This window comes from Desmodus rotundus, chromosome 11 (assembly GCF_022682495.2).
Source record: "Desmodus rotundus isolate HL8 chromosome 11, HLdesRot8A.1, whole genome shotgun sequence".
Lineage (NCBI taxonomy): Eukaryota > Metazoa > Chordata > Mammalia > Chiroptera > Phyllostomidae > Desmodus > Desmodus rotundus.
Window position 1 is genome coordinate 24,930,071 of NC_071397.1, and position 22,316 is coordinate 24,952,386.

Here is a 22,316-nt window from a genome sequence, read left to right on the forward strand (position 1 = left end):
TTGCATTTATTTTATGATACTAGATGAACTTGAAGAGTTTTCTTTGTATTTAATTTTCTCGTTACTTTGATGTACAAAGATCAAATGCAAAAATGCGATAATTGCAATCAGATAAGAACGGAGTATGCATGACAAGAAGTAGCACACCGGTGAAGAAAGCATTCTGGGTATTGATAGCCAATAAATATTTGACATGACTGTGGCACCTTTGCTATCTGGTGGCAGCCCTTAGAGGTGGCTGGAGCATACTGAGGACCCATAATGAGTTTGTCGATAAATCTTTAAGTTTATTTATTTCAAGCAAGAACATAGGCCTTGTCTCCTAATACTGAAAACATGATTTACATGGAGTCACATTGCTTCCTTGTATTTACAATTCAGCTTTTCATGAGGTTACTATAAATCATCAGCTTCTTACTCAAAATGGATCTGCATAACTTCTCGGAGTTATGGCACCCACTGGCCATGTTTATTAAGACTAAACATCACCCCAACTTACTTTCTCTTTTTGCTCAATGTAGGATTACCCTTGGCAAGAACATCAGTCATGTTCTGTATATATCACAGTGCTTTGCAATGTTTTATTTATGAGGCCATTTCTGAGAACACAAGGTCCATCCACACACATTGAAGGAAAATGCTCCATTTTACTGGGAGGAGTTCATACGTTCTGTTATTTCAAGCTTCAAAGTGTAGGATTTTTTTTTATTGGCCCATTTTGAAAGTGTGTTTATCTAGTAATAAAAATTACTAGCGATTTTGCAGTTTTCTTCAAATCTTAAGGCATAAAACTAGCAGCCACTGTGGAGAACAGTATGGAATTTAATTGTACTTCTGTATTTCATAAGGAAATACCCTCAAGTCAGCCTCAGGCAAATAGTAAAGCTGTTGACAGTTCCTTTGGAAAAAACTTCATTTGATTCTAATAGTATTTCCCTTCTCTTAAATATTAAAATGAAACCAGCCAAAGTTTCTAGGATTCATAGAAGCGATCACAGATAATTTTTTCTGTCTTTTTCAACATGTTAGTAAAAAATTAGTTTAAAGCTGAAAGGCTACTTTCAGCAAAGCTGCTCATGTGCTAATCCAAAAAGAGTTGATCTCCCCTTGGAAAGGATCCTAGAAAACTGAATTAGAGGCAGATTTTTTGGCCACCTTCACATGAGTTTCTTCAGAGTAGTGACAGAAATCAATGGCTTCCTTAAATAAAACACTCCAGGGACAGAAGAAATCAGAGCCTGGCTCAGTTCCTAGAATTTGTGTTTTTACTTGTATGATCATTCCTTAGCAAGTACTTTCAAAGTCAAATCCCCTTTTCTACATTTATAATCAAAAGGAATAAGAACCTAAATTCAGATATAAAATTCTAATGCTTGAAGTAATTCTTTTCCAGGTGCTATCAAATCTTCATTCTCTGGACTCTGATCTGTGACAAGCAAACCCGTGCCAAATTAACGAGAAGCAGTAAATCACTCAACTTCTGAGCTTATTCAAATTATTTCATATTTTAGTGCATGTGGATGCATTCCAGCATGAGTTCTTTATGAGCCATATTAGCTAATTCACTTATTCACACATCATTCATTCATTCATTCATTCCATCAGCAAAGCTTTATACAGAAGTTAATACTCCTTAGTTACCATTGCTCAATACTAAGGAACATGAGGTCTACTTTATTTTGACCTCTTTATACTGAACTTTTTAAAGACACAAATAGTATATCTTAGTAATATTCTCTCTATCCTATACAGGTGACGTGGTCTATTCCCAAGTTTTGTCCAGCCCCAATGGCTGTTACTAAGTAAAAGATAATGGTAAGTAAGAACAAATGTTAATGTTGATGATAAAATAATAACAGCTCACATTATTAAGTGATTACTAGGTGATTTTACCTGTTTTGGCCTTTTTAATGCTCAATATACCCAGTAAAAGCTTAGAATGTATGGGGCTTGCCCCACCTTGCACATACAGTGGCGACCACAGCAGTAGAACCCCTGGCTGTCTGCCGCAAGAACACATGCTTTTTGAGATCACATCGTATTTGGTCATAATAATGATGACACAGTGCTCACTAGACAGTCTTGCTTCTTCATGTTCCTGGAAACAGTGGAATCTCAATTTGAACTTGATCCATTATTATGAGAAGTTATACATATAGTTGAAAGCAGTTAATAATAAAATTAATTGTACATGTGCAGAGCCTTCTGCATGTGAGGCACACACAGTAGGTTTTGTGAGATGCACAATGACCCTCTGCAGTGGTTACTATAATTTCTTACATTTGACAAATGAGGGAGATAAGGTTCTGAGTTGTATGGTAGCAAATACAGGATCTGAAAATCAGTGGCAGTGTTAAGGTTTGCTTCTAAGTTACTTGTTTTCAGGAGTCTGCTTTAATTGGTAGAGCATTATACTTCTCTAATGCCAAGATAGATGATAGGGTCCGCGCCTTATCAAAGAAACTATTAAGATAATTTTTGTTGTTGAATTAAATTGCACTCACTAATGACATTTTCACACAATTAAAGTACAGTGGAATTCATTAAAAATTGTCTTTTCAAGGATTTAGTTGTATCTTAGCCATTTTTTGAGGAAGATAAAAACAATTCTCATTTTTAAATCTAACAAAAATGCATATTCTTACTTTTAACTATTTTTCTAATGATATTATTCCAATTAAACATTTATTATACAGAATGTTTTTCAAAATGTTTCTCTGTCATTACTTGGGTTCTGGAGTGTGACTGAGGATCAGTTCCAGAGGAGACAGGGAAATGACAGGATGGGCAGAGGAGCCCCTCGCCTTCCCTGCCCATTGCTAACAATCCAGCTCTCAGCAGAGGAGCCACACCTTAAACTATGTGATATATTAGCTACCCAGCAAGATCCTGTTTAGGAAAAGACCTCTGCTGAGTTGTGGAACAGCTATTCCAGTTTTTCCTAATCGAGTACATAGTGCATTAAGCACATACTAAGGTGGTGTTCCCGAAGGAGCCCCATGATGATGTTTTGGAAAGCATAACCTTTTTATTTTCTAGCAACCTCCATGCTAACTCTTCTTTATAGGGCAAAAAGCACAATAGAGTTTCTTCCTGCCTTGGAGTTTAAAGAAGCTTTGGGTTCCACCCTCTGTGTGATCTAGTGACCAAAACCAGGTAAAACAGGACTATGTTGCATGAGGCTCTTGACCCAGTGGCATCAATGTACATGATCACTGTATCACCTGTGTCTCGGCACTATGGCAAAATCACAGGCACAGAGGGAGAAACCTTCATCGACTAGAACTGATTTTCTGTTATCTCATCAGAATGGAGAAGAGAAATGAAATGAAGTTGTAGAGTATAAAATTGTATGTCTTGCATCTATGTTATTGGCTGAGATTTCTATATGGTACATTTGGAAATGATGCTTATTTGGGGGGCTCTTTATTGTGGGGAAAAAGGAAGATTCACAAAATTTATATTCTCCCACCTCTGCTCCCAAGTTAGCTTTTTTTTTTTGATTTGATTATGCAGTCCCTTAGGAAAGGTGAGGCATGCAGTAGTGTTAAGAATGACCCATAGATTGTGGTCCCATTCCATGGTCACTAGCATTCCTGTTTCAAAAACAACTGGAGAAATAGTGTGGGGATCCTAGGGTATCACCTGAACTGAAAAAAATGCAAGGTCAATCAAAACAGCCCAGTTTGTGACTACAATTTTAACTTTTCCTACTGTTCTTATTTCAGTTTAAAAATCTCATCCGTGGGTAGTTCTTTACAAGTCCTCTCTCTGTGCTATCATATCATAAGTGGCTGTGGTTGAGGGGAAGGACGATTGCAGACGGTATTTTTCATCAGTTTAATTATTTTAAAGGCTCAAGCAGAAATATGTAGGTGTTATTTTGCCTTATCTAGGAAATTTTGTTTTTAAAATTAAGATCATTATGTTTGTCAGGTCATACTGACAAATAAAACTTTACCTTTGATTCATGAAACATTCAATGACAATCCACTTTCTAAATTCTAAACATAATCAGTGTGCTATTTACTCTTCAAAAAGATTTAGAATGCACAGGCTATTTGTGTCCTCTCTTTCCTTCTCCAAAGTAGAAAAAAATTATAAAAATTTCTTTGCAATGTTAATTTGGAAACTGTTGATAAGAGTTATGAAATTGTTCAGAAGTATGTGTGTGTGTTGGTTAGAAGCCAGGGATACAATGCATAGGATGGCACCTCACAAGAAAGAGGTATCCCGTACAACATGTCAGTAGTGCTGAGACTGAAAAAATCAGGGGTAGATTAGAGATAGAACTGAAATTTTTTACAGATTTTTTTTCCAGTAAACACATTAGGGAGGGCATCCTTTCAAGAACAGACTTCATGTTACCTGATATCAACTTTCTTATTTTGGAGACAGGCATTCCAATAGCAGTTAGGCAAATATAAAGTGGGGCATTTGTGCTATGCCTACAGGGGTTTGGATAAGCCAAGGGCCTGTCCCTCTCAGAGGGCGGATAAGCATCTGTTCTTTGTTTGGTAATAAGAAATAAAGACAGTGGTGGAGGGATCACATTGCTGTTCCCCAATCTGCTGAGGAAGCTGACTTTACTTTGATACTTGTTCTACTGGAGCTGGAGGGAAGGAAATACTGCATTTTCTGTGGTGAAGACTTGATTAATTGAGTGCAAAATATTTTCTTTTTTATTTTATTTTTATTTATAAAAATTATTTTATTGTTGTTCAAGTATAGTTGTCTGCATTTACCCCCTATCTCTCCCCCCAATCCCAGCCATCCCCACCTGCCTCCCCTTAATCCACCCCCCTCCTTGGCTTTGTCCATGTGTCCTTTACAGTTGTTCCTGAAAACCCTTCCCCCTTCCCTCCCATTATCCCCTCTCACCTCCCCTCTGGTTACTGTCAGATTGTTCTTAATTTCAATGTCTCTGGTTATATTTTGCTTGCTTGTTTGTTTTGTTGATTAGGTTCCACTTAAAGGTGAGATCATATGGTATTTGTCCCTCACCGCCTGGCTTATTTCACTTAGCATAATGCTCTCCAGTTCCATCCATGCTGTCGCAAAAGGTAGGAGCTTTGTAATATATTTTCTTAGTGGTGTCTTTGATTCCTGCTTTGCTTTCCATTTAAGGAAAACTTTGTATCAGAAGCTAATTCTCACATGATGATTATCATCACATTAATGCAATGAAATCTTATTAATAAATTTGTTCTTAATTGTTCATACAATGAAGGAGCAAGAGGTTAATAATTATGACTATAATATCTATGTTCACCTTGTGTTACTGCTTGGATTAATATTCCTGTCACCTCATAAGTGATTCTGAGAATTCCTATTGTTCTTATTCGTGGTGTAGATTTCCCTCCAGAAGAGTAATGTGCCTAATAAACAGTTCATTTTACACGTGGATAGACTAGACAACATTTTACATTGTTTTTGAAAAAGTAATACTTTCCTACTAGAATTATAGGTATATAGAGAGCTTTCTTTTCTTTTATTCTCTTTTGAAAAAATAATTTGGTTCTGATGGTGTCAAATGCCTATTTTGAAAATATTTTATTCATGTAATCAATTATTTAATAAACATTTATTAATCTTGCTGTAATGCATTTTTTAGGCCTTAAGAATATAAAAATTAATAAACAAAGTTGCCACTCTCCAAGTGCTCAGCTTTTAATTTTAGATTTTCTCTGCATGAATTAATCATTATTGACATGAAAACTGATTGAAAAGAAAGTCAATCCAATTGTATAACCCTTTCATTTCAAGTAGGCTCTCATATGCTATCCATATCCATTTGCAGCCCTCAGATCCAGCATTAGGTAATTTTATTCCCTTTTGTAAAATCAATGCCCATTCTAATTTCAGAAAGAGAAACATTTTAACTCTAAGTTTATGCTATATCACAACATTTCTAATTAGTGTTACGTACTGACAGAAATGTGGGAGGTAATATTTCCTCACGTGAGAATTGTCATGTCTCCTGGGGTGATATGATAATCCCGTCGGAAGAACTGGCTGTCATTAATAGACATGCTAAGAAGTCACGTTCCCTAGAGCCACCGGTGAGATTACTAATGACAAGCTTTGTATAGTTCTGAATGGGCTGTGTTACTTAAGGTGCTTTCAAATATAGTTAACATGAATCTAATAACTTTCGATTATTTTAAGTGCTATAATTTTATGGAAGAAAACGTTTATTTTAGTACTTGGCCTTCCATTCTACATTCCTTTTAAATGCTATCCTAAAATTTTTGAACCATTTGAATAAAATTAAGTGTCTATTTTAGTGAGAGAGTTTTCCAATAATTAACACACGTCTCAGCTGTAAAATATTACAGGAGAAACTTTGACTCAAAGTTAAGACAAGTTAATGACTTCCTTTATTTAAATAACCATAGTAATGATAATTCAGCTAAATCCACTCCATTTCCATATTGTGGGCAGTTTATAACCTAAATCAAACATGCACACAGGTGAGAGAACATCTAGTAAACTTCATAAGCATATGTTAGAAATAGAATATATTTTAAGATATTTGGGAAAAAATAAGGCTCATTTAAAATATTGATTATATAAATATTGATACTATATTAAAAGCCTGTAATGTATCAAGCTGTATCTAGATTATTGTAAATACTCAAACAATGTCATGTAACTATAGGGAGAATTCTGGAACTGAGCCTAGGTGGTTGGAAAGCCCAGGGACCCTACCCAAGTAGGACTTCTGATTTCTATGGCAGCTCCAAAATGACTTCTGTTTTATGTCACTGTGAACCCTGTTTCTTCCTAAGACAACAGATATGGCCCACTCCATGATTTCCTACCTTCCCCTGGTAATCTTCTCTGCTCTTCAGCACCTGGAAACCTTTGAGATATGAAATGAAGTTTAATTCCTCTCTTTCATTCATTATTTAATAGTACTTATTAATTGACTACTTACGTTCCAGTTTCTGTGCTAGGTGCTAGAGATATATTCACCAGGGAACAAGATAGGTCCCTGAACCCATGAGTCTTATAGTCTAGTTAGAAATAGAGAAAATCAATGTGTAAAACAAGTAACTACATGATAAAAATGGGGGCTATGACAGATAGCACTTTCGTGGAAAAGCTTTGGACAGTTTAGGAGAGGTTACCAAAGAGATAGCTTGTAATTTAAAAGTTGAATAATAAGGAGAAGGATGAATGGGAAGGACAACTTGAGAACTGGGGAGAAGGAAAAGAAGAAACAGGAAGACACAATATCCCAGTTGGAAGGAACAGTCAAATTAAAGGCCATGAAGCCGAAAAGCTTTTTAGAGAGTTCCAGAAGTAATAGGCTGTCAAAATGAGTGGAACGCTGGCATTGGATGAAGGCTGGTGTTAGGTGAGGTAGAGGAAAATGCAGAAGCCCAGTGGTGCAGGGCCTTGTTAGCAGTGGCGAGGAAAGTAAAGGCAAGGCACCGAAAATCCTTCAGAGCAGTGATTTGATGCAGAATACCTTAAATCACCTTGGCCAAAGCTTGAAGACTGTTTAGAGTCAGGCAATGAAGAACTGCTAGTAAAAACTGATGGACACTCAGACAGAGCAGTTTCAGAGGAGACAGAGAAAAACAAGCAGATATAAGATGAAATTTTGTTGTACAAGTACCGTGCTAACATTAACCAATTGCGCCAGGTGACGTGTGTGTGTGTCTGTGTGTGCATAATGAAACATTACTTAGCCTTAAGAAAACGTGAAGTACTGCCATTTGCAATAACATGCATGGATATTGACAACATCATCTCGTGTAGAATAAGTCAGCCTGAAAAAGTTAAGAACCATATGATTTCACTTATGTGGGAAATAAAACGGAAAGCAACAAATAAACAGACAAGAAAAAGAAATGAACAAAAACTCACAGACACAAACAACAGTTTGGCGGTTAAGAGGCAAGTGGGGTGTGGGAGGACAGTAAATGGTGAAGGGGGTCAAATATATGGTGATGGCAGAAGATTTGGCTTTAGGTGGTGGGCACATAATGCAATATACAGGTGATGTATCAGAATTGTATACCTGTAACCTACATAATCTTATTAACCAGTGTTACCCCCATACATTTAATTTAAAAGAAAAAGATGAATTATTTGTATGCTAACTGAAATAAGCCAGAGAAAGACAAATACTATATGATTTCACTCGTATGTGGGATCTAATGAACAAAATAGACTAATAAACAAAATAGAAACCAACTCATAGATACAGAGAACAGACTGACAGGTGTCAGAGGGGAGGAGTGGTTGGGGAGCTGGGTGAAAAAGGTAAAGAAATTAAGCAAAACAATGAAACAAAAAAACAAAAAGAAAAACAAAACAACAAAAAACCTCAGACACGGAAAACAGTATGGTGATTATCAGAAGGAAAGGGGAGTGGAGGGAGGTAGAGGAGGGTAAAGGGGGAATAAATTGTGATGGAAGGGGACTTAACTTTGGATGGTGAACACACAATACAATATACAGATGACATACTATAGATTTGTAGACCAGGCCTACATAATTTTATTAACCAATGTCACCCAAATAAACTCAATCAAAAAAGACAAAATTTTGGAAAAGACTTTTTGATAGGGCTTGTAGATAAAGAATAAAATGATGAGAAGTCAAAAATGATTCTCAGCTCATCAGTAAATGGCAGTTATTTGCTGAAATAGGGAAAACCATGGGGAGGGGTACAGAGAAATAAGGTGGGTTGGAAGGACAGGAGACCAGGAATCTTATTTTGGAGATGTTTAGTTTAAGATAGGAATGAGGCTTTCAAGAGAAGATATCAGGAAATATGAAATTTGAATATAGGAGTTTAGAATTCAGAAGAAATTTCTAAGGTAGAGTAGATCTAAGAACAGAAAGAAAAAACTGGTCACTGAGATAGGAGGAATGCCAAAAATGTACTCTTTAAAGCAGAAAGAGAAAGTGATTTCAAGAAGACAGTGTGCTGCCGAAACACTTACTACGATGAAGACAGAAGAGTGTATACTGACTTTCTTAACACGAAGGTCACAGAGGGTGACCACTGTCTTGCTCTGCGTGAATAGTACCTGTTTCTACTGGTTGTCCTGAGGTAATACTTAACAGCACCCTTTTCTTACTATAAAAAGATTCTCAGCATGACAAAACTCCCTAGATTAGCTGTGTCGGTTGTGGAACCCTGCGAGCCAGATTGGATTAGATTGAAGAGTAAATACCAGATAACAAAATTGAACTCCCCATGTGTGGCAAACTTTGGAGATGTTCGGTGTGAAGAGGGGCAGAATACAAGTAATGCAAAGTCTGGGAGGATGTTGTGTGGCAGTAGGGATATTCTAAGGCCTGCTTTTGTTTTTTGAGATATGATCTAGCAAAGAGAGAAAGATGGGTAATGCAAGAAAGAAAGGCGAAGGAGAGATGGGTGCAAATGGAGGAGTCGGCCTTGGGCAGAAGTAGGTCGAGTCTTTAAGTGGCAAGGGGGACTATCCTATTCCTCTGGAACCCTTTTCTTCTAACGTAGGGCATTCTCTCATAAACTCTGCCTACTTCCCCTGTAAACAACTTGTCAACCATGGCTATCCATACATAACAAACGGAAGTCTCCAGCTATGCTTAACTCTTCAGGTTTTCTAGGATGTAGTTTTATTCTTTTATTTTTTTACAATCAGAGAACCACTACTCCTAATTTGTTCAATTACATAAAAGAAATTTTTTATACAATATCATTGCACTGTTTCAAACATTTATTAAACTCTTGTAAAAAATTTAAACTTAAAAAATTATTTTTGTACCTTAAATTTGGGCAAATTCATTATCATAGTGTTTCTTCACAGAAGCATAAATTAGTCATTAATGATTTGTTCCCAAAGAAATAAACACCTTGGACAGGATTATTGAGGAATTAACATTTCAATGGTTCCTAGAATTTTTTCTGCTACCGAATCTATGGATGCAGCATTAATGTATTCATTTCTAATGACATGTGGTGATCAATGAGGCTTTAACAATTAAAGCAAACTACAAGGTCATACAGAGAGTAGTAAGCCAAGCAGCAGATAATTGACAAATTTAGAGAACGTTGACTTGGAGAGAGATTCGTGTGTACAATCTAAATTATACACAGACCACATTATGCCATGTGGGCTCTAGTAAGTGAACTGCGAAGACCCTGTTGGAAGCATGCCACACTTCCCAATTAGAATGCTTTGAAACTTAACTTTGCTATTGTCATATTCATTTGACTCGAAGCATGTTGTTTTTAATATATATGGTTATAAAAAGACAGTACTAGAAAAAGACAATTGCCTACCCTTTCTGAAAAAGTTGATGTCAACAGAGAACTGTTACATATTTTAAAACTGGTAATACACAACTAAAGAAAGCAAATATATATGTAGGTACCACATCTTCTTTCAAATATATAGGGATGGAAGGTGATTTGACTTGGGTTGGTGGGCATAAAATACCATGTACAAATCATGTACCAAGGAAATGTCCATATGAATCCTTATATAGTCTTATTAACCAATGTCACCCCAATAAATTTAATTAGCTAAAAATAAATAAAAAACAAAAATAAAAAGTAAATATAGATTGGCTTTTAATTCTGAGTTCATCGCCATGAACACACGAAGAATCCACATCAAAGCTTCTGTTTGTGATGCTGTGAAACTCCTTTCTACAAAATCACTTTCAATTAATAAAAGAAGTGATACTAAATAAGTCATTTTCTATTTATATTTGTGAGAGGAGTTGAATTGTGCTAATTTTCAGAAATGATAATGATGATTATTTTAAGTGTTTCTCAAAAGTGAGTTCACCTCCTACCACACAATTGACTCCCAGCATTTGTCTTCCCTACATTTACTGATTCAGTAAGTTAACTACACTGTGGTGACCTACTGAAAAAACGTTATAAAGATTTAAATAGGAGTGTCACATATCTAGCATTTCAGGCATACCTAAGTGAATCTTTCTTAGTATTTCAAGTTCATGGGAATTAAAATTTGTCATTTAATAATTGTCTTCAATATCTCAAGTTTCTGTAACTAAAAGAACAGTAATCTTTGCCTACTTTTACATATACATTTAAATATTTAACAGACAAGTTTTGCAAAAATGTGATTGGTATAACTTTGTTTTATCTGTTTAATAAGACCTTTCTTTAGTATCTGTTTTCTTTTATGTAATATTAAAATTATGAACTATCTACCCTCAGTTTGTTTTCCGTATGTTTATATTAGCATAGGAGACATAGTTCACCTCTTGGTAAAGTTAAGAGAAAGTAAGGCAAATCACAAAGACAGGCTGTGAGACAAGTTGTGTATTACACAGCAGAAATATTCCAGTAATCAGATTTTTAAGTCCAAGTTTTTATGCCAGTCTCTCTCTTAATCAGGGGAAAGCAAAATTAACATCTAAAGCAAGGCAGGTTTCAATTCCAATTAAAACATGTGTAATCAATTGTTACCTGTTGAAATCTATTTTTATGCCATGCTAGCCTTTGTTTCCACATGAAATTGAGCCTCTAAAGAACATACATTTGGATGATTCAGTAGTTGTCACTGAGTTGTTAAGATTCATTCATCAATTCTTACTGATTAGCAGCAAGCATTTGAAAGAATGAAGCTAACTCTATGATCTCATTTATTTCTAGACTATAATATTATCTTGTTTAAAAAAGTGCTCAGAAAATACATTTTTTTTGAAAGAGAAGAACTCAGACTTTTGTCTTTTGTGAACTTTATTTTTATATCCTGCCAGTGTGGTAAAATACCTGGATGCAACAGCTGCCCCATAAATGCACAGGCAGACAGCTACAGAATGCTGTTTGTGGTGATGTCTGAACCTTCTGCTGATGATCCCACCTAAAGTATTCCGAAAATGCTGAGAGTCCAGCTGACCTCCAGGCTGTGCATGAGCTGCAGAGGTTTAGCCTACATTTCCATAGAGTAAGGAGTAATGCCACGCTTAAGGAAAAAACAAACAACGTTCGGATGTTTAATGCCCATATGATGTACAACTAAAACTACTCTGTTTCTCGGCTTTGACAAACAGTAGGAATATTAGCAGTTACTCTGAGATTTATTGCAGCAATTTTGTAACAGATAATATGTTTTCAGATGTTCAAGTAAAATAATGGAAAATATCCAACTTTTAAATGTATAATTATTTTAACTTGTGTTTTAAAATAGTTTCTAAAAGTAATTGGTAATCGATTTATTGGAGTATTTGTAAAAACTGAGTTTAGAAGTATAACTGTAAAAATGCTTAATTTCTACTTGTATTAAGTGGCCTATGTAAATTACATTTTGAAAGTCTCATTTCCAAATTTAAATGACAAAATTTCACTGTTTTGTGTTGAATTAATATATACCATTGGGAGGGGGAAAAGTAGATTTATGTTAGAAGGATATTTTACTAGGTTTATAAATATCATTTTAGAATTAAAATCAATTGTTCATTCTTTATTTTGTTCAAGTTGAAGTAAAATCTTTATTCCATTGGCAGAAAAGGTTAATGAAGTAATGTACACATTTCATTAGAGAGAAAAATCCTTATTTTTTAGAAAGTGGTTAAATGGCTTATTTCTTTCCTTTCCCACCTCACTGATTCTCCAGCTCTCTGAGCCGAAGCACTGCTACTCTGGTTGACACATGCCAAGTCCTTGGTTTTATTATTAATATCTTCAAAAGAAGTGCAAAACTTGATGCTTACTGAGGTAAGCATCTCATTATATATATGAGAATACAATATTCTCATTGTATATATGTATATACATATAATTATATATAGTATATAAATAGAGACTATTAGTGCATTTATATATAAAACTATGTATATATGTGTGTGTACATATATAATAAAACATACATAAAATAATTTATTTCTTTCCGACTGCTCTGTTTTAAATATACAATTTTCTGCATTTTAATAGTATTTTATACCACTCAAAGAGATAAGAAGTTCAAGGTTTATGGTGTAATAATTTATTATTCCTAAGCATTGTGAACTCATACTTTAAGTAAGACACTTATCTGTTGGGATAATTTAAGTCACAGAAAGACAATGAAATGAAGAAATTATTTATACCATGGAATCTGATACTGCATGCACTTTTGAACAAGTTATAAATAATGAATAAACAGTATATATATTAATTTCTATTTTCTTTTTAGAAGCAGTCCAATAATCTACTCAGAGCCAAGATTAAAATGAATACAACTACTGTAGTTTAAATTAAACTACTAAGTGTTATAAACTTTGTTTATTATTTTTGTCTTTATCTCCAAAGGCAGTTATCTTCCTTTCCCTTGGAAATATTCCTCATCTTGTCTACTCCACATTGTCTTAGCTGATTTCTCTTCTCCCTAGGTACAATGCTAGCAACATTTCCTAGCACCCTTTGCCATTAGCGGTGTGCACAGGACTAATCTACGGGGAACAAAATGCCAAGAGAAGTGAGATGTGCCATTTCTAGGCCTACCCCTACTAAACCATCCACTCGTGCTCTGCCACGCTGACCGGAGGAGACTCATGTTTTCAGCCAACAACATACGGCTCATTTAAACTAACATAACTAGAATAAAGTTGAATAAATGAACTCTTTCCAAAGATATGGTCAAGAGGTAGGAAAGCCACATAGCATAATATAATATTCCAGGACCACAACATATTATAATTACCCTGAAAACATTTTTATATCTAAAGGCTACTAGGAAGAAATAAGTTACCAGACATTAGGGGAGAGGGCCATCTGCCCAGAGCCTAGACCCTCACTGAGTGGGCCTGCCTCTGGGACACCACACCAGGCCAAGGGAATATTATCCTGATATCATTTGCTTCCCTCTCTGTGTCCTCATTTCTCCTTCTATAAGGATGTTGGTCGTATTGGATTGGGACCCGCACTAATGACCCCAGTTTAACTTGATTACTTCCCTAAAGACTATCTCAAAATAAGGTCACATTCTTAGATATTGAAGGTTAGGACTTCAAAACATGAATTTTGTTGGGACACAATTCAGCCCATACCAGAGCCCATTAATGTAATGTACACAGAGCAGTGTCAAAGGTCCAGAGGAGAGAGAAAGACACTATAGAGTGGATCTCAAGAGGTGCAGAAATTTAGAGTTTATCGTATACTGTAGCTTAGCATACCCTGTTAAGGAAAGTGAATACTTAATTGGTATTCTCTGCTCCCTTACTTGAAAACTCTCCAGTAGGTCAATATTGCACATAATATAGTTCGTAGTTCTTACCGTGGCATTCAGTGACCTGAACAACCTGACTAGCATGGTCTTTACAGATCTTAACTCACTCTTTCCTACCTAAATGGTCTCAAATATACATTATTTCCTTTTTCTCATCCTCTCATGCTATTACTGACTTAAGAAAATCCTCCTATCATCTTTTAAGAGAAATAATGTGGCATGGTGCTGGCTTTGCATGCAGTTCTGCATGGCTTGAGAAAATACTCGTCAACGTGTGGGTTCCATTCGTATAGGTCAGTCTTCTCAGGCTTCCTTCACTGTTCACATAACCACTTTGCTCTTTTTTAAAAAGTCAACATGGTTTATTGCATGTCCACATGACTATACATAAACAGTAACTAATAAATGATTCTCTTGAGAGTAACTACAGATGTTTCTCACTTGTTCTAGTTTATTTTGTTCTGTACAGCTCTTAGTACAGAAGCTGCCTTCCCCAAAGGGACAAACCAACGAAATTCATGAGAAACCTCTAGGAGAACTGGTAGAGTTTATGCAATTACTTACAAATCAGGATATAGACTCTGAGTTTAAGATTAAGACTGCAAATGAAGGGATTTTTAAAAGATGCATGGATGCATTTTTAATGGTATGCACTTAGAAAAACACTTTAAAGTCCCACAATTGACGAGGTCAAAAGAGCCTAATTTATTTCTACCTTTGAATTACAAACCTTACTTCTCTAAATAACTATGGTGGATGTTAATTAGGACTTTAAATTGGGGGATTACACACACACACACATATATTTGCTCATGTAATATATGTGATATAATGGAAATGTTTAATGATGCTTATGAGAATACAAGTAACACATGGTATATTAATAACAATTAATATGAGTTGTGCATAAGTATTATAAATACAACAGACACAGATAAAGTGCGGTATCACACTGTCATGTCCGTGTCTGCCATAGAATACATGTCCTCTATCTTTATCTCTCTTGACACCTGGTGCTTACATTCATCCATGGTTTTCAAGAGTGGGTGACAAGTGCATACCTGATTGTGTTTGTTTCCCTCTTGATATACTATACGCTGTTCAGCAGCTGCACCTCATTGCTTGGTCCTATTTTCATTTTCCCCTTCATTAAAAGATGAGCAACAGCTATAGCTAATTTATCACTAAATAGTTTTTAATATGTGTGTTTTTAGTATCTTCATTATGCCACTGTATATTTCACCTTATTTAAGCCCCTATTTTCCTTCCTGCTTTTGTTAGGTTAAACAATCACACATTTCTTTTTCAAAAGGGCCGAGTTACTCTGCAGAACATATTGTCTTGTTCTAAAAATATAAGGAGCTCAGTTATTTTTCGCGGAGGATATTAGTTTCACTCTCTTTGAGAAAGCCCTTCTTCATGGGTCTAGCGCAACCTTGGTGTTCTTTTCCTCAGCATTTCACAAGAGCATGTGAGGGAAGACGCTTCTCCTATATTCATATTCAAGGAGAATGTCATCTCTCAACAGAAAAAAGGTGAAGGAGTGTAGAGTTCAGAGTGAAATGTGTGCATACGATTTACCTTTACTTGAAAGAGTATGTTAATGGTGAAAAAAATTATGACCATAACATTAATTGAATTAAACTAAAAATTGAAAAAATAAAGTGGAAGTTTCTTTTCTTTTTACTTCTAGAAGTTTGTTTGTTTATTTATTATTTTCATTGTATTTTGTCCATTACCATTTGTGCACCCTACACAGTACAGAAAACTAAAGTTAATGGATCCCCACTCTCATTTTTGTTCTTTGTATATGATAATTTAGACAAAAGCGATTGCTAGAAATTTTCCATTACTTCCAAAGAAACAAAGAACCCGTGAAGAAATATTTCTGAATAGAGATAATTTAGACTAGATATAGACAGGTTATCAACTACTTCCTGTTAAAAATAAAAAGCAACACTGGATATTAAAGTGCAAAAAGAAAGTTATATAACATAAAGGAAAGCAATATTTTTGTTATTAAATATCCTTCAAAGTGACATGTGACAAGGATAGTGAAAAAAAGGTATTCTTGAGACTTTTTAAAAATGTTTCACATTTAACATTCCTTTTAAGAACACTCTACATAATATGTTGTCACTTTTAAAACACAGACTACACATGTTATAGTGAAAAACAATTATTAGGTGAGGAGGCAGGAGATCTGTGTTCTAGTCTTGCCGTCCTACAGGCTAACGATGTGATCTTAAGAAAGATGTCTACCTTCTCTGAGTCTCAGCTTTCAATGTGCGAAATGAATGTAATGGACTGAATTACGTCTCCCCAAAATTTTATGTTGACGTCTATCCAAACCCTCACTCCTTCAGAATGTGACTGTGTTTGAAGACAGGGTCTTCAAAGAAATAAGTTAAAATGAGATCCTTAGGTGAACTCTAATGCAACATGACAATGTCCTTATAAGGAGAAGAAATAAGACAAAGATACACATTGAGGAATTTTTATGATGTGAAGACACAGGGGAAGATAGCATCTACAGGCCAAGGAGAGAGGCCTTGGCAAAAACCAATCCTGCCAATACCTTCATCTTAGACTAAATTTCGGTTGGTGAAGCCACGTTGTCCGTGGCAGGTTGTGACGGCAGCCTGATGTAACCAATACGATGGGTAGTATGATTGGATACAGTTATGTATTTGTGAAGCACGTGGCACGTGATAGTTATTTAATGTGTGCTAATAACATTGTTCTTGCTGCTATTTGTTTTGTTTATTGGGAAGGTAATTTATAACCCTTATCTTTATCTTACCTTGAACATACAGCAGTTCTTTTAGGGTGGGAGAAAAGAAGAGATCCAATTATATTTTCTATAGTATGGATCATAGGGCCCATGACTTAAAAGTTATTCATAGGTTTTGGAGTAGGAGTAGCCTTGGGACTCAACTGTTTCTAACCATGTTATTTTCTGTATTTAATCTCTTCATCTTTCACTTTCCATCTGGGAATGTGGATAATTAAATTTGTTTCTCTTTACTATATATAGTAATATATGAATATATTTACTATATTATATATATATATATATATATATATATATATATATTAGAGTAGAATCACTACTGGACAAGAGTGAGTGTTTAATAAACTATAACTATAATTGCTGTATTCTCATCCACTTTTTTAAGCCTTTTCCAACACACCCCAGGCCAGGACAGCTTTTTCTGGGGCACCCCTCTGTCCCTCCCATCACCTCTCATGTGTGTTTTTGTTTCCTTAGGAGCTAAAATATGTCTTTTGTGACATGGTTCCTACTGCTGCCCCAATGCAAATACACCTAGTTTTCCTCCAGAGGAAAGCAGTCTCTGTCCAGAGAAAAATATTTCGTTGGCTAAAATAGCATTTCCCATAGTGCATTGCCCCCAACACTGGTTACTCAATTGGTTAAAATGCTAAAAAAATCGTTAAGCGTTCTGTGCCCATGTCTTGAGTTAAGCAAAAAATGTGAGACTTTATTAAACAGGATCTCAGAGGTGTTAAAATGCTCATGTGCATTTTGAGTAGTCAGGAGAGGAATAAGTGATGTAGCCCCTCCTCAATTTTGCTTTTTGGTTAAAATTCTTAAGAATCTATGTTTCAGACAAGATTTGGATAGTTCTGGTTTAAGGAAGGCAGAACTTTCTTGAAACCTCTCCTTTAACTTTCCCAATCTCTGCTGCGGCCTCTTTACTTCCTTCTTTATCAGCTTTAAGCAATTATTTTTTACTAAAAAATAATCTATTTTCATAACGAAATAATTTACTTTAGTCTACATATTAGATAAGGACTGTGGTACCTGTTTCAAAGCATCACTTAAAGGTGGGAGAGGCAAAATACATAACAAAAAGACCCTAAATCCGTATTAAAATTTAAACCTTACTAAAAATCAAAGAAGGCCAATTAAGGGCAAATGTCATTTTCACTTATCAGATGGGCAAAAACTGATGTTTGTGAGGGTTTGGGGATAGAGTCACCTTCAAACACAGCTTTTGAGAATATAATAATATGTTATCGATAATTATTCCAGCTTGACTGTGGCATAATAGATCATTTTAATTGCCTTATTTATGTTTTTTTCTGGATGTGCCAAGTTTCCTATAATAAATGTATTATGTTTTGATTTCAAAAGAAATACCCATTTGTTTTTATGATTTCTGTAAGTGGAAAATAATATGAGGCTTTCATGGCTTTTTTGTAAATCAGCTTACATAAGTTTGTTGATAATATGGCCCTTATAATCTTCTTTCCCCAGTGTGAATTTGAGGACATAACAGAGAAGGCAAAATGGTTTGATAAACATTAATTCACATACAGGTGCATGTGAATACTAATCAGGACAACCTCCACTTTAAAATGGCAAGAACAATACCCAGAGGAGGTCTTTGCTACTTACAAGGTGAAGTGGAAAAGAAAATAACTGTATCTTACCTGATAAGCAGTGAGTACTTCTGTCCATCATCCACTTTAATAGTGGTGTTAATGCTTCTCGATTTTGCTTTGCCAGCACAGGAAAAGTGGTACTATGGGACAAAAGTTCTTCCTTAGTATCTCAGTGTGAAATTGACATCTCATACTTGCATTTGACTTTGCAATTCACCCATATTTTTTTATTGTCTTAGCAAGACAAGAAGTCTGAAACTTAAAGAGGAGTGACAGCTGAAGGTATACAACCCATAGGTGCTAGAATTAAAACAAAGTGTATATATATTACATACACATACTTGTGTATACCATGCATGTGTACACACACACACACACACACACACTTTTGGTTTCTCTTCCAGCATTCTGGGGCCTCTGGTTGAGAAAGGTAGCTTCTTCTGCTAGCAGGAGCAAGTATTATTGTCAATTTTCCTTAGATATTAGCACTGGGCAATGCAAAACCAGTGAATATAATTCTAGAGGTGATGTTAATGTCACAGGAAAGGAAATTTAAAGATTATGAGAGTTAACTATATATTCTAAGCGTTCTAAAGCTCGAGGAGGCCTTTTGTAGGATTATTGCTAATAGGATTATTGCTAATTGGACCAATTGAGTTATAGTATAAAAAGGGCAAATCATGTCTGTAACTGATATGTTTGACCAGACACCTCTGGGAATTTCATAAGTGGGCTCCACAGCCTATTCGTTTTCTAACAGCATATACCTGAATATATATTGGTTATACTGTGGCTAGTCTTTCCCAGAGAAAGGCTTTCTACCTTTTATAATATCTATATCAGTAACTCATATGTAAGTTAAGTAAAAATAGTTGCCTAGTGTCTCATAACTCCTATCATCTAGCTATATTAAACTGGTATATCTAAATCTTCCCACATGTAGCCCAAAGGTATATATGCTATGTATTTTAATTTTTAATGCTATTTGGGCATTGCAAAATGTTTCTTTCCTTTATAAAATTATCTGCTCCAGGTTCACGTTAAGAAATACTTCAAACAGTATTGAGATTTTAAAAAACAAATACACCTACACGCACTTTCTAGGAAAATAAGATGTATAACATTGGGCTGTCCATTCTTCTGAAGCCATGTGAAACTAAGTTAAATTCACTGTTTGTTTACTGAATCTTTACCCTGTGTCCAGTAAACCCCCAAAGTTACTTAAGAATACATTGAATAGTTTTGACAGCATAGACAATAATTTATCTGTTTCTTATGTATAACATTTAGAAATCTGTGTTGTTAGTTAAGACAGTTACTTAAGCTCAATGATAACGTACTGACCAACAGTGTGGGTGTATGTGGGCAGAGTAGTCTCTTTATTTTGTTAAAATACTTCAGAAAAGTATTCTTCAGGCACTACTATGTTATTTCTATTATCTTTAGGGATATCAAGATTAAACATATATAAAATACTCAGTGGACAATTCTATTAACTTTACTTAAATTTTTCTTACTGTAAGTGGCTTCCATATGATTGTAGAAAAAACAGAATTTGCCGCTATTGATTGTTTACTCCATATCATGGATTTTTAAAGCACTTTACAAGTGTCCACTGATTGTTTCCTTTCAAAACAAAAGGTAAACACAAAAATGTATGAAAAAGGAATTATCTGTTTATTATCACCACTAAACAGTGGTGGAAGCTGAGGTGGAGTGATTTGTTCCCAGACAGAGAGACACAGTGATTTGTGACACAGCTAATAAGTCGGTGGGGGGTGGGGTGGGGCTGAGGTCTGAGTTCTGAATGGAAGTATCTACCTACTTATCCCTTGTTATTAGAAAAAGTCCAACAAAATAGTTTTTTAAAATTAAGTTTGATAAATAAAACTGTCAAGTTTAAATTTTTAAAGAAAATTTGACTAACATTCTGCATTTCTAGAATTTAAATAGGTCTTAAATTACAATTGTTGTAAAAGCTTAACCACAAATATGTCTTTTTGTTAAAATTGTAAGGTAAATATATTCCATATATGCTTATGCTTTTGAAATAGATGAGATTATAGGCTCGCAAATCATAGAGGAAAAAGGAAAATTCTAAAATCATAAATGTAGAATAATGCTGAAACTTTCTTTAAATCATTACAAGGAAGCAACGATGTGAGTGGAAAGAACATAGATTTTAGTATTGACACAACAGGGTAAAGATGTTTGATCCACCACCCTTAACAGAGATTGAAAGCATAATAATAATGCAGACTCTCTGAGAGCCTTGGTCTGTCCACAGGACCCTTGTACCGTGCAAAGGGAGAACACCGAACCCTCACATTTGATTCATATGTCACAGGCACTCCTCAATAGTTTATACGCTTTACTTTCGTACTCATTGCATTGCATTTACTTCACAATACTTACTAATTTACTAATTTAAACCTCACAACAACTTGTATTACCCTCACTTTACAAGTAAATTTAAGCACAAAACCCTTAAGTCTCAAAGTCCTTAAGGAGCAGAGCTGGGATTCAAACTCTGGCAATGTAGCTCCAGAGTCCATGATCTTAGTAAACATTCTCGAGATGGAGCCTGACACCTAATTGTAATTCAATACACAATAGTAACTATTATTACAGGTGTGTCAATATAAGAGCCTTTCTTTGTCATAAAACTTGTAAGAAATGCTATACCTCTCTTTACCCTTTACATTCTACAATTCCTAAATGTCTTGGTCCAACCTATCATAAACTTATTTTTACTCATTTGAAAGTGAAAGAAGTCTCCTAATCTATTATATTTTCACCCCAAAGTCTGACAAGTCTCTGGACATTCCTCAAAACGTCTGATTGGAGATGTCCACAGCGGTGCGAGGAACTAGCTGCGACAGACACTGGTTATGGCAGTTGAGTTAGCAGCAGGAAACTGTGATAAGAAGAAACACTGTGCATATGACCAATGCTCAGTCTTATGTTTTCTTTATAATTTCTTACATTTGGTCTTTACATTTTTTCTGCTCATTTTAAGACTAATGGAAATTTCTGGTCAGTTAAAAACATGTTGTACAGCAGAGATCAGCAAACTTCACTTGGGTCAGACTGATGTTTGATAATTTATTCTAGCAGCCTATTCTTGCTCTGGTTTCCCATATTGTTTGTAATAAATTGGAAGCAATATAAAGACAACAAGGTGTATTTTATTTACCATTGAATCCTCAGAACCTAACAAAGTGAGTGGTAACAGATAAATATTCAATGGATGAGTGAACCAATGAACATATGAATAAAAATGCTGCTACTACTATTAATCCTTTATATCTGTTTGACATTTATTTATGGTATAAGACATTGTACTGAATTATGTACATGAGTTATACTAAAGAAAAATTAGAATTTCTAAAATTTACTTTAAATAAATTTAATGGCTTACCTGTAAAGTACCATTTTCAATAAATAATTGGATAAAATATCCATCTACTAAATTTGAGTCTTGCTTGATATAGAGCAGGAGTCCATAGGAGTTGAAGGTCTGAAATTCTAGGGAGATGTCATTTTGTGGATTTAAAAATATATTCTGAAATTGTAGATAGGAATCTCCATAATAACAAACGCAACTGAAATCTGTGGAATCAGAAAAAATATGCCATTTAGTTTGGAATAGAATGTTCAAGAGCTGGGAGTCACATTATTGCCATTGGCATCAGATTCTCTGAAATGGCTCACACT

The 22,316-nt window shown here is 35.1% G+C and overlaps 1 protein-coding gene across 1 annotated transcript in view; it reads right to left on the reverse strand.

The window, feature by feature from the left end:
* EYS (eyes shut homolog) overlaps positions 1-22,316 on the reverse strand; it is a 1,562,674-nt gene that overhangs the window by 531,913 nt on the left and 1,008,445 nt on the right. The window contains 2 exon segments of the mRNA XM_071219700.1: positions 18,648-18,739; positions 22,021-22,211. Of these exon segments, the coding sequence (XP_071075801.1) occupies positions 18,648-18,739; positions 22,021-22,211 (283 nt within the window).